Source organism: Phocoena sinus, chromosome X (genome assembly GCF_008692025.1).
Source record: "Phocoena sinus isolate mPhoSin1 chromosome X, mPhoSin1.pri, whole genome shotgun sequence".
NCBI lineage: Eukaryota > Metazoa > Chordata > Mammalia > Artiodactyla > Phocoenidae > Phocoena > Phocoena sinus.
The window spans coordinates 16,234,223-16,247,075 of NC_045784.1; the positions used below are offsets into that span (position 1 = coordinate 16,234,223).

Genomic DNA, 12,853 nt, shown 5'->3' on the forward strand with positions numbered 1-12,853 from the left:
TGGGCTGCAGTCATCTGAGACGGGAGGAGCCGTTCCCAGCTCCCTGGCTTGGCTGCGGGCTCCACGTGGCCTTCCCCACAGGGCTGCTCGCCTGCGGCAGCCAGCTTCTCCCAGAGCCACTGTGACCCAACAGACGGGAAAAAGCCTAGTGCCTTTATGACCCAGTCTCAGCCGTGACAGATCACGGCTTCCGCTGTGTGCTGACGGTCATACAGGCCAACCCTGGGCCAGTATGCGGGAGCAGGGCTCGAGAGTGTGGCTGCCAGGAGGCGGCGCCACTGGGCCAGCCTGGGGGCCACCGCACCTGCCTCTGCCCTCTGCAGACTCGGGTGCTGCAGCCGCCAGGGGAGCCACGTGCGCGTCACGGTTGAGAAGCACGCCCTGCCCACTAGGCGTGTACCATCCTCTTGCGGGGAGGGAAATCTTGTTGCCCGCTGCTTTCTCCAATTCCTCTTGCTTGCCCCTCTGTCAATATTCTTCTCTCCAGAGAAGTCACCACTTTCTTCCCTTTCCAGCCAGACCTCCCAACCCAGGCGCCCCTGTCCCCCACTTCTCTCTCTCTTCCTTTTTTTCTTATCTTCCCTCCACTTTCTTTTTCTTTCTCTTTCTCTCTTGTGTATTCATTTTCCAGAAAGCCCAGGAGGATTTAATTTTCGAAATGATTACCAGGAACCAGCCCGAGAAATGATGAAAACAAAAGTACTGTGGCCCTTTGAGACTCGAGTTCTTCTCTCTGAAAATACACTCTTCTTTTAGAGCAGAGGCCTCAAAGCTGCCAAGACTAGCAAAGAGCTTTTCCCAGTGAAATATTTTATTTAAGGCATGGAGGCTCATTTGGGGGAAATGCTGAGATGCGGGAAACTTGCGTCGCCGTGGCGAGTAAGCACAGCTGATTACGTTCCCCGCCCGCCTCCAGGAAAGGATTCACAGGCACCCTTCTATGAGGTAGTCCTCCACTGGGCTCTGTTGCCGTTAGAAAAGTGCAAAATTCCTTTAAATCCAGGCACGCTGGAAACTTCGCAAAGCTGAGACTGATAAGTACTGCTCAGGCACAGGATTGAAAGCAGAGTTTGAGCTGCTCCCCTATCAAGCCGCATCAGCATCACCTGGGAGCTCTTAGGGGGGCAAAGTCGGCCCGGCCCAGGAGACCCGGATGTGAAACCCGGGGGGCGGGACTACCAAGTCTATTGCAAGGAGCCCGCGAGGGAGTTTGGCGCGCGCTGAATTGGTAGAAGCACTGGTTTGAGAAAAGCATGAGTCGCAAGTACACATTGGGACCCTGCCATTAATGGAGGGGAAAAGCGGGGAGACACCAGCAGGTAAGACATAAAAAATAATGGGATGTGACGTGCTTAACTTTTCTAGGTATGAAAAGATACATGGGGCTGGAGTTCCCTTGCCTCTGACCGCCCCCCCCCCGCCCCCGCTTTCTGCTCCATCCCCCCTGCTCAGGCACCAGCACAGTAACGGGAACCAGTCCAGGTTGAGCCTGGGGGGTTGGGGGAGGAAGGGGTTATTTCGTTACCACATTTTGGAGCCAACAAGCTTTTAAACCAGAGAGCCGCTGGCTGTGAAGCAATGCTCGAGTGCGCCACTAGGGGTCGCCAGCAAGTTGCCTATCACAGCCCAATGCCAGCTTCTTTTTTTTTTTTTAGTAGATCTTTATTGGAGTATAATTGCTTCACAATACTGTGTTTCTGTTGTACACCAAAGTGAATCAGCCATATGCATACATATGTCCCCATATACCCTCCCTCTTGAGCCTCCCTCCCACCCTCCCTATCCCACCCCTCTAGGTCTTTGCAAAGCACCGAGCTGATCTCCCTGTGCTATGCGGCTGCTTCCCACTGGCTATTTTACATTCCGTAGTGTATATATGTTGATGCTACTCTCACTTCGCCCCAGCTTCCCCCTACCACCCCGTGTCGTCAAGTCCATTCTCTATGTCTGCATCTTTATTCCTGCCCTGCAACTAGGTTCATCAGTACCATTTTTTAAAATTTAGATTCCATATATATGCGTTAGCATATGGTATTTGTTTTTCTCTTTCTGACTTACTTCTCTCTGTATGACAGACTCCCTACAAATAACTCAATTTCGTTTCTTCTTATGGCTAATATTGCCTTGTATATATGTGCCACATCTTCTTTATCCATTCATCTGTTGATGGACACTTAGGTTGCTTCCGTGTCCTGACTGTTGTAAATAGTGCTGCAGTGAACATTGTGGTACATGACTCTTTTTGAATTATGGTTTTCTCAGGATGTATCTCAGGGGTTGCTGGGTAGTATGGTAGTTCTATTTTTAGTTTTTTAAGGAATCTCCATACTGTTCCCCATAGTGGCTGTATCAATTTACATTCCCACCAACAGTGCAAAAGGGTTCCCTTTTCTCCACACCCTCTCCAGCACTTATTGTTTGTAGATTTTTTGATGATGACCATTCTGACCGGTGTGAGGTGATGCCTCCTTGTAGTTTTGATTTGCATTTCTCTAATAATTAGTGATGCTGAGCATCTTTTCATGTGCCTCTTGGCCACCTGTACGTCTTCCTTGGTGAAATGTCTACTTAGGTCTTCCGCCCATTTTTTAACCGGATTGTTTGTTTTTTTGATATTGAGCTAGCTCCGTGAGCTGTTTGTATATTTTGGAGATTAATCCTTTGTCTGTTGTTTCATTTGCAAATATTTTCTCCTATTCTGAGGGTTGTCTTTTGGCCTTGTTTATGGTTTCCTTTGCTGTGCAAAAGCAAAGGGAAGCCCTCTATGAGTTTTTTATAGTGTTTCGTCTTACATTTAAGTGTGTAATCCATTTGGAGTTTACCTTTGTGTATGATGTTAGGTAATGTTCTAATTTCATTCTTTTACAATGCCAGCTTTTTATAACAAATAGTTTTAAACACACTCTTTAAAATCCTGAAATGCAATTCATAGATAATAGTACCTAACTACACACATAATTTTTAGATTTTTTTAAAGACTATAATATAACGCAGAAATAAAAGCAAAGTAATGTGTTACAAACTAAGATGTATGCTTGGACAACTACATTAGAGCCACAATGAAGTGGTTGGATGCTTGCACCTGAACGTAGAATCACTGTGACTGTGGCAGCTGCGGGTGTAGACTGAAGTGGGGTGTTAAATCACTCACTTGAATACCAGTAGCAGCACTGCCACTGGCGATACGAGTTTTCTGTAGTTGTAAACAAGTCTTGAAAAACCTGGAACAGAACAAATTATAGACACAGTCTTTCCTCGGTTTACTTACTAAATACCTATGTATTACTGGAAGATTCATTCAAAAGCTGTTTTTTATTTCTCTGTAGAATGGAGGTAGGATCTAGGTCCAGATATTATATACAGGTTTTAGATGCAGGATTTCACCTACATAAATGTCCAGAGGAACGTTTGAAAGTCATGTGAGAAATAGAAAATGTTTCCATCGCACAGGGTGTCGGGAATCTAAGTTCAAGGGTATTCCCCCCCATCATTGTGACAACAAACCCCCAGCCGCAGAAGTGCCCATGGTAAGCCATAGGGAGCAGCTCGGCTCCCGTTGAGAATCACTTTGAAGGGAGGAGCAAAGGCAAGAGAGGAGAGACTAAGGAAGGCACATCTAGGCTCAGGATGGGCCAAGGACCATAGCCGTGTGGCAGATGCAGCGACCTGGGGGCCCACTTGGGCAAGGGTGTGCACGAGCTCTGTTGGCAGTCAGTGTGCCAGGGAAACGGCATTCACTTTTTGTCCAAGTCTCCCTTTTTAGCCCCTCTACCACCACCCTTGGAGTCAACAAAATATTTAAACATCTGGAAATCCTTTCTAAAAATAGATATAATCTTCTCTTTGGGCCCCAGGGGGCTTCCTGAAAATGGATTTAACGCTTCCTAATGGGCAAAGAGTATTATGAATCACATCCCTGAAATGTTTGCATATTTTTGGACCCAGCAATTTCATCTCGAGAAATTTGTCCTAAAAAAAAATAATAATTTGGATGAGGTGATAGCTACAAATATACTCAAGCATAGTTTATGATTGTAAAAATGGAAAATCATCTAATTGTGCAACAATGACGAATTAGTGGAATAAATTTTAGCTACAGTGGAATATTAGGAATTAAAAATCAGGTTGTTAAAAATATTTACTCACAAAAAAAAAATATTTACTCACCCGTGGGAAGGGGTTACAAACTATTAGGTACCTTCTGACCTCATTCCTATAAATTTTTTCAATGTGTAGCAAAAGTATATTGCTGGGGGGTGATATACTGACACTAACAGCACTTTGTGTGGCCTTGTATGGTTGTAGAATATTTTTATTTTTTTTGATTTTGATTTATCTGTAGTTTCCAGAATTTCTACATGGAACACGTTTCTTCTGTAATAAGAAAAATGCTAGTTATAAAATGATGAGAAAGTACTTTAAGAAAGAATCCTATTATAGCTATTTGGTAAAGTCCCTAATTGCCCCTCCCTTGTGTGTGGTAAATCCCGATTTTCGTTTCTTAAAGGTTGGCAAGTTTCTTAAGATTGGCAAGCTTTATCGATGGTTAAGCCAGTTGTGCAGACAGTTGGCGAGGCCTGGTGGATTTTTTTAAAATGAATTTTTATTGTTGGAGTATAGTTGATTTACAATGCTGGGTTAGTTTCTGCTGTACAGCATAGTGAATCAGTTATACATATATCCACTCGTGTTTTAGATTATTTTCCCACATAGGCCATTACAGAGTATTGACTAGTTCTGTGCTATACAGTAGGTTCTTAATAGTTATCTATTTTATATATGGTAGTGTGTGTATGTCGATCTCAGTCTCCCAATTTATCCCCCCTTCCCGCCTTGATAACCTTAAGTTTGTTTTCTCCATCTGTGACTCTATTTCTGTTTTGTAAATAGGTTCATTTGTACCATGGTTTTACATTCCACATATAGGCGATATCATATGCTATTTGTCTTTCTCTGTCTGACTTACTTAACTCAGTATGACAATTTCTAGGTCCATCCATGTGGCTGCAAATGGCATTATTTTGTTCTTTTTTTTTTTTTTTTTTTTTTTTTTTTGCGGTACGCAGGTCTCTCAGTGTTGTGGCCTCTCCCGTTGCGGAGCACAGGCTCTGGATGCGCAGGCTCAGCTGCCATGGCTCACGGGCCCAGCCGCTCCGCGGCATGTGGGATCTTCCCGGACCGGGGCACGAACCCGTGTCCCCTGCGTCGGCAGGCGGACTCTCAACCACTGTGCCACCAGGGAAGCCTCGTGGCCTCTCCCTTTTTTATGGTTGGGAAATATTCCATTGTATATATGTACCACATCTTCTTTATCCATTCTTCTGTCGATGGACATTTAGGTTGCTTCCATGTCCTGGCTATTGTAAATTGTACTGCAGTGAACATTGGGGTGCACGTATCTTTTCGAGTTATGGTTTTCTCAGGGTATATGCCCTAGAGTGGGATTGCTGGATCATATGGTAGTGCTAGTTTTAGTTTTTTAAGGAACCTCCGTACTGTTCTCCATAGTGGCTGCACCAATTTCCATTCCCACCAACAGTGTAGCGGGGTACCCTTTTCTCCACATCCTCTCCAGCATTTGTTATTTGTAGAGTTTTTAATGATTGCCATTCTGACTGGTGTGAGGTGATGCCGCATTGTAGTTTTGATTTGCATTTCTCTAATAATAAGTGGTATTGAGCATCTTTCCATGTGCCCCTTGGCCATCTGTATGTCTTCTTTGGAGAAGTGTCTATTTACATGTTCTACCCATTTCTTTTTTTTTAAGATTTTTTTGATGAGGACCATTTTTAAAGTCTTAATTCAGTTTGTCACAGTATTGCTTCTGTTTTATGTTTTTGTTTTTTGGCTGCAAGGCATGTGGGATCTTAGCTCCCTGACCAGGCATCAGACCCCTCACCCCCTGCACTGGAAGGCGAAGTCTTAACCACTGGACCGCCAGGGAAGTCCCCCGCCCACTTTTTGTTCGGGTTGTTTGGTTTTTTTTTTTTTAAATTTGAGGCGCATGAGCTGTTTGTATTTTGGAGATTAATCCCTTGTCAGTTGCTTCATTTGCAAATATTTTCTCCCATTCTGTGGGTTGTTTTTTCATTTTGTTTATGGTTTCCTTTGCTGTACAAAAGCTTTTAAGTTTAATTAGATCTCATTTGAGGCCTGGTGGATTTTCATGAGTGGCAAACCTGACCCAGAAAGAAGCTTTGAGCTGCAGGATGAGTTCAAAGGCCGCTGAACACCCCGATCACACCTGCCATTGGACATCTGCCTTTGTTTAGCCGCGTTGTTCAATTAATGACCTTTGGCTAAGTGCTACACCGACAGGGGCTCTTTCTGTTTATGTAGTAGCTCTTGTTGGTGGCCCTAAACAGTAGTTAACTATTTTTTTTTTTTTTTTTTTTTTTTTTTTTTTGCGGTACGCGGGCCTCCCACTGTTGTGGCCTCTCCCGCTGCGGAGCACAGGCTCCGGACGCGCAGGCTCAGCGGCCATGGCCCACGGGTCCAGCCGCTCCGCGGCATGTGGGATCTTCCCGGACCGGGGCACGAACCCGCGTCCCCTGCATCGGCAGGCGGACTCTCAACCACTGCGCCACCAGGGAAGCCCTAGTTAACTATTGACTATAAAGATAGCAGTCACCTCTTAAACCTGCTGAGTGCCCAACCAAATTCTAGTAATAGTGCTTGTTATGGGTCAGGCACTGTCCCGAGTGCTTGACAAATACGAATCTACATAAGCTTCATAACAGCGCAATGAGATGAATATTGTCATTCCATTCTTTTCAAAGATGAGCATGTCCAGGCACTGAGAGATTAGGCAACTTGCCTCATGTCACACAGCTAGTAAGTGGTTGAGTCAGAATTTGAGACCAGATAGATTCCAGAGTCCAGATGCTATGTTGCCTCCCCACAAGCCTATTATTAGGTTTCCAAAGGCTGCTTCTGTTTGGAAATCAGCCACAGAAAATGACTGACAATAACTTAAGGTCACAGTAATCAGCCACGGTCTGCATGATGGGAGAACAAGGCCAGACTTAGAAGAAGGTGCCCTGTGATGCAGTCTGTGGTTTAGTGAAAGCCAGCCCAGGGCGACGCAACCACAGATGGAAGAAAAGGTTTGCCCTGCTCTTGTCAGGCCATGCAGAATAGATCAAAGGCAGCACCACAGTTGAACTGCAGATCTGGTGGTCCCAGCATTTCATGCTGAAATTCTCTTCACCTTGAGCACACCCACATTTCAGTAGGGAAGAGTTTAGAATCCTTTTTTTTTTTTTTTTTTTTTTTTTTACATTTCTACATTGGCTATTAGAACGAAATGATCATACCTACCATTATTCACACATCTTACCATGTTTCAGGAAACCCATGCTTCCAAGAAAACACTATGGCGCCTCTTTCAATGAATTTCCCTTGGGGTCCTGTCATGGGTAGGTACATCTTATCTTCCATATGTACAAAATGCAAAGCTAAAGTTAAAATCCTTCTTTGGCTTTTCACTGTTCTTAGGACAAATGTCTAAATCCTCAGTGAGCCTAAAACGAGCAGGATGATCTACTGTCAATCTTGTTTCCATTTCTCCAAAGCACCTTTGACCTGGGAGTGCGCAGATCACATCTGAAAGGCTTTTCCTCAGCCTTTCCGGATCACCCCCAGTCCTCCATAACACTCTTTATAATGTACATGTGCACTATGTGTGTAATTTATCCCTTCAATATCCGTCCCCTTCTCCCCCAGACCCTAACTCCATGACAGCCATCATGTCCCTGTCACCTACAACTCCAGTGTCTGCTTTACAGGTGTTCAATATGTATTGTGAAATGAATGAGTATTCATAAATATTTGCAATTGCCTGACATAAGCAAGCCCTTCTGTAGCTTCTATGCCCTGGAGCAAATACCAAAAGGTGAAACGTGGATTTTCTTAAAACAACTAGAGAGAATCGTTCGACATGTAATCCCTGATGTCTGGCATCTATACTGCTCTTTTTGTAAGGAGAAATTTTCAAACATCTGCAAGAGTAGAGGGAAGAGTCCAAGGAACCCCTGTTCAGGCACCACCAGGTTAAACAATTATCAGCTCATGGGCCATCTTGTTTCCGCCAGTGTGGCCACCACTGTCACTGGTTTATTTTAAAGCTACTCCCAAGCATCGTATCATCTCAACTGTAAAAACTTGCGTGTGTATCTGTGACTCTTTATAAAATTACTTTAATAACATTTGCATGCCTAAGCAATTCTTTAATATCATTACATCCAGTCAGTGTTGAAATTGTCCAAGTTGTCTGATAATGTTTTTTTCCAGTTGCTTTTTCTGGAATGCAGCCGGGATCCACAGGTTGCATTTGGCTGATAAGTCTCTAAGTCTCGTAACATGTGACAATTTCTGCATACACTTATTTTTTCTTTTATCTTGCCATTTAAAGACACTAGGCCATCTCTTCCGTAATACTTCTTGACTTTTTTGATTTTACAGATTCCATCCTGTAAGCTGGTAGGAAGCCTGAAGGCTTGATGGGATTCCAGTGTGGTAGGAGGCAAGAACATGCCTCAGGCGAGGAGGCACCTGAGCGTCTCTTGGGGCAGGAGCGTGGGCTGCTGGTTGACCAGATGTTCTCAATTTGATCCTACTTTATAAAGTTCCCCAATGGCTAGATCCATCATCTCCTTGAGGGTTGCAAGATGGGGATATTAAAACTCTAGGATTCCTTCTTAATTAGTGAAAACTTTTCTATAAAGAACTTTCCGGGGGTGGGGGTGGTGGTGGGGAAGGATGGGGAGAAGGGATAGTCAGGGAGTTTGGGATTGACATGCACACACTGTTGTATTTAAAATGGATAACCAGTGGACCTACTATATAGCACAGGGGACTCTGCTCAATGTTATGTGGCAGCCTGGATGGGAGGGGAGTTTGGGGGAGAATGGATACATGCATGTGTATGGCCGAGTCCCTTTGCTGTGCACCTGAAACTATCACAACATTGTTAATCGGCTATACTCCAATATAAACTAAAAAGTTAAAAAAAAACTTTCCTCTATCAGCTATTGGTTTACCTTGAAATTCAGTCTGTATAGGAGAGGGAGGATAAATCCTCAATTCTTTCCCTTTACCAGTTTTCAGGGTAATTACTATTGGGTGGCTCTTTGCTTCTAGGTCTTTCCAGTGGAGAGAGTTAGGATGTATATTTTTTAAGGGGAAAATACTCATGAGTTTATACTGTTATTTCCAATTCAAAATCAGTACCACTAACCTTCTTTTGCTTTCATTTTATATTTGTGTCTCTTTTGTTTCATGTTGAAAATCTTGGTTCTTAATGACGTCAACATAATTATATATTCATTTTATCGGTGTGTGTGTGTGTGTGTGTGTGTGTGTGTGTGTGTGTGGTCTCCAATAACAATGACACTGATAACAGAAAACAATTTAAGCCTTTTTTGGGCAGTTCTTTTTTGCTGGCTTTATTACTGTGTTGTTCAGGTCATTCCCTGGGGGGTTAGGTCCACAACTTCGTATATGGTTAAATTCATTTGTTGCATTTTGTCTCCATTTGTATTCCATTTTGTGTTATGGTTATGGAAAACATTTCTGTGGTTCGGAAGTCAGAAGAGCCCCTAGCCATAATCCTTCCGACAGGGAATTCCCTGGTGGTCTAGTGGTTAGGACTCTGTGCTTTCACTGCTGAGGGCCTGGATTCGATCCCTGTTCAGGGAACTAAGATTCCACAAGCCACGCAGCACGGCCAAAAAAATAAAAAAATAATCCTCCCCACAGCATGGAGCCTAGCACATCAAAAACACTCAAATATTCATTGACTTTTATGACTTGTGTATATGATTTTTCTAAGTCATCCACTGGGGGGATGGCTCCCACCAAGAAAGCCCAAGGCATGGTAAGGACCATGGTTTGCTCTAAAGTTCAGCTTGATTGAGAATTTTTAGGGTGCTTTGTAAAGGAAAGGTCAAAAGGCATATTTCAAGATCCCCAATGTAAATCCTCCGGCTTCACCCAGAGAAGCCGGTCATAAACTGGCCAGGCCGGAGTGCTGGAGAGAGAAGAGTCCTCATCTCCAGTTCTACCCAAGCTCTGAAACCCTCCTCTCTTCTTTTCCTTCTTCTTCTTCTTTTTTTTTTTTACATTATTATAGAGACTGTCAAAGTTTATTTTCCTTTAAGAAATGAAGTGGATCTTTTTTTATTGAGGTATAATTGACATACTATATTAGTTACAGGTGTACAACATAATGATTCAATATTTGTAGATATTGTGAAATTATCACAGTAAGTCTAGTTAACATCCATGACTATACATAATTACACATTTTTTGTCGTGATAACTTTTTAAGAGATCTATTCTCTTAGCAACTTTCACATATGCTCTATATTACATCCCATGACACTTATTTTATAATGAGGAAAAAATTAATCAATAGTCAACCTAAGAAAGAAATGGAAAATTTCATTTGAGCCAACCTGAGGATTATAACCTTGGAGACAGCCTCTCAGAGAGCTCAGAACTGTTCTGAAGAGGTTAGGGGGCAGGGAGGCCAGTATGTCTGTGATTTTAGAGAAGGGGTACGTGCAGTCAAACACACATCTTGGTAGAAGGTTACTGATGTTCATGAGGGAAGACAGATCTTAGTTAATGGTTTTAGTGCTTTTCCAAGTATGGGAAGATGCAAGAAACTGGGTTCATAAAATTTTCTCCTGAAAATATCGAACTACCTGAGGGCCAGTTCTGCCAGTTTTCCCAGAGCACAAAAATGCCTCATCTTGTTCTTCATCATGAATTCCTTTTAGGGTATATTTTAGGTCAGTGACTGCAGCGGCTCACAACTTGATTCTTGTAGAACTGGATGGTGGGCAACATTCTTTATTTTACAAACCCTTCCCTTTCGGTCTTAATTTAGACCAAGGTTTGGGAGGCATTTCATGACCAATTTGGCCCACAACACTAGGAATGCTCATTCCCAGGTAAGGCCAGGATTTCATTGATAGGACTCTCCATGTGCTATTAGTGGATTAGGCCCTGTTGACAGTAGCCCAAAGCCTCTGGACCGCCTGTCTTACTGGTCTGTTATGGTTCAGGAAATGGTTCCCTCTTGTTGCTTCTTCCCATAGCTAGAGTTACGCTATTACCATCATTGATCTTAAGAGAACTATATATCAATATTTGGTGAATCATTTCAAGTCACTTAGTCATTGTTATTTTTATCACAGGCTCAGTCACACATCTGGTAATGCAAGAAACAATCATTTTGTAAAATAGGCAGGATATAAACAATATAGCTAGTGACATTAATAAGGTCATATGTAAGTATTTAAGCTAAGAACTTCCATTAGCTGTGGCCCCGTATCTCCCCAGGTCATGTGGCCTGGTCTGTTCTGTACCCGTCGCTATCTTTAAGAGAAATGGTATATTGGCATTGTACATAAAGTTCACCAAAGATGTATGCACATCCAAGGTGAGTGGTGGGTCATCGTGATCCCTTACAGGATTGAGAAAGGAATGTTATCTTCAAAGGGGTTACATGGCTGGCGCTAGAAAAAGAAAAAATCATGTTTATGGTTGAGCAGGTATTTCTGCCATTAGGGAGTTCAGGTTGATGCATAAATGCAGATGCACAATGCACACGAGAGGGGAGGCAGGAGGCCCAAACGGGCAGAGTAAAAACAGTTTGTTTAAATTTTTCTTGTCTTGCCTTAAAATATGAATTTTATTTCATCAAATCCTAGCTCCCAGCAGATAGGGAAGACTTACAACTGTCACATGATCTCTAAAAGAAAAGTTAGCGGCAGAACCATTTATAGAAACCAGGTGTTCTGTCTTTTGGCCTCCCCCAGGCATATTAATCTTCACCATCTTGTGTATTGAGCAAAGGCTTCAAAGTTGCGGCACCGGCAGGGCTGGACGCTCAGTAGGATTGGCCTTGCACGATCGTGCCTGGCTCAGCCGGGGTGCAAAATCCAAGAAGGTCCTTTTCCCGCGGGGCCTGGAGGTGTAGCCTCACTTTCCCACGTAGGCACCCTCAGGTCTCCGGCGCCTCACCTGCCGGCTGCTCGGTGACGGAAAGATTCCTCAGCCTCGCCCTCTGGCTCTGACACCCAATGGGCGGCCGCGGGCCTCAGGTGGGCGGGGCACGCCCTGGGAGCCGTTCTGGTTGGCCCGCGGCCCGGCGAAGCGCATGACGTCGTCTCCGTCGCGTCGTGCTGGCGTGAAGTGGTAACGTCCGCTCCGGGAACCTGAAGGAGACTTGGAGGCACCTGGGCCGCGCTGCTTGGGTCGTTGGGAGTCGCCGCTGCCGCCACTGCCCGCACTCCATGAGGAAGATGCTCGCCGCCGTCTCCCGCGTGTTGTCGGGCGTCGCCCAGAAGCCGGTGAGGTGGCGTGAGCGACCCGGGGTGGGGCGCGAGTGGGTCCGAGGCCGGAGGACGCCAGAGGGCAGGACGAGCGGGCTGAGTGGGCCGGGCGGGCCGGGCCTTGTGGAGCCGCGGGCCTTTGTCCTGCCTCCACGTCGTGCGCTCCGCTCCTGGCCGCGAGGGGAGCGGTGGCTTGGCCCTCGGGCGCCGACTGAGGGAGGGGGAGCTTTTCAAGGTCCGTGTGGAGGTCAGGCGCGGCTCCCGGTGCCGGCCTGGTCGGTGCGCTCTGGGAGGGCCCGTTCGTTTACCTCCGACAGAGAAGGGGGCTTTGGGATTCCTCGAGTCTGCAGCTGACCGCCTCTTCCCAGCCCACTCATTTTAAATCTTCCTCTTGACCGGGAATCCGGAGACAGAGTGGCTCCATTCACACTTCAGTTTCACCAGTTACTAGCCCTGTGACCTTGAGTAGGAGGTTTTTGTTTTTTCTTCAAGATCCCCGTGCTCAGTTT

General features: G+C 44.9%; 1 protein-coding gene across 3 annotated transcripts in view; it reads left to right on the forward strand.

The window, feature by feature from the left end:
• Positions 1–1,155: 1,155 nt before the first annotated feature.
• The window catches only part of PDHA1 (pyruvate dehydrogenase E1 subunit alpha 1), a 34,747-nt gene continuing 23,049 nt past the window's right edge, over positions 1,156–12,853 (forward strand). Inside the window, exon 1 of one of the 3 annotated variants that reach the window (XM_032619351.1) lies at positions 1,156–1,319. Coding sequence is in view for 2 of the 3 variants with exons in the window: in XM_032619349.1 (XP_032475240.1) it covers positions 12,306–12,367 (62 nt within the window). In the remaining variant the exon portion in view is untranslated. Of the gene's footprint in view, positions 1,320–12,171; positions 12,368–12,853 lie in introns of those variants that run through there. The other 2 variants (XM_032619348.1, XM_032619349.1) reach the window with 2 other exon arrangements.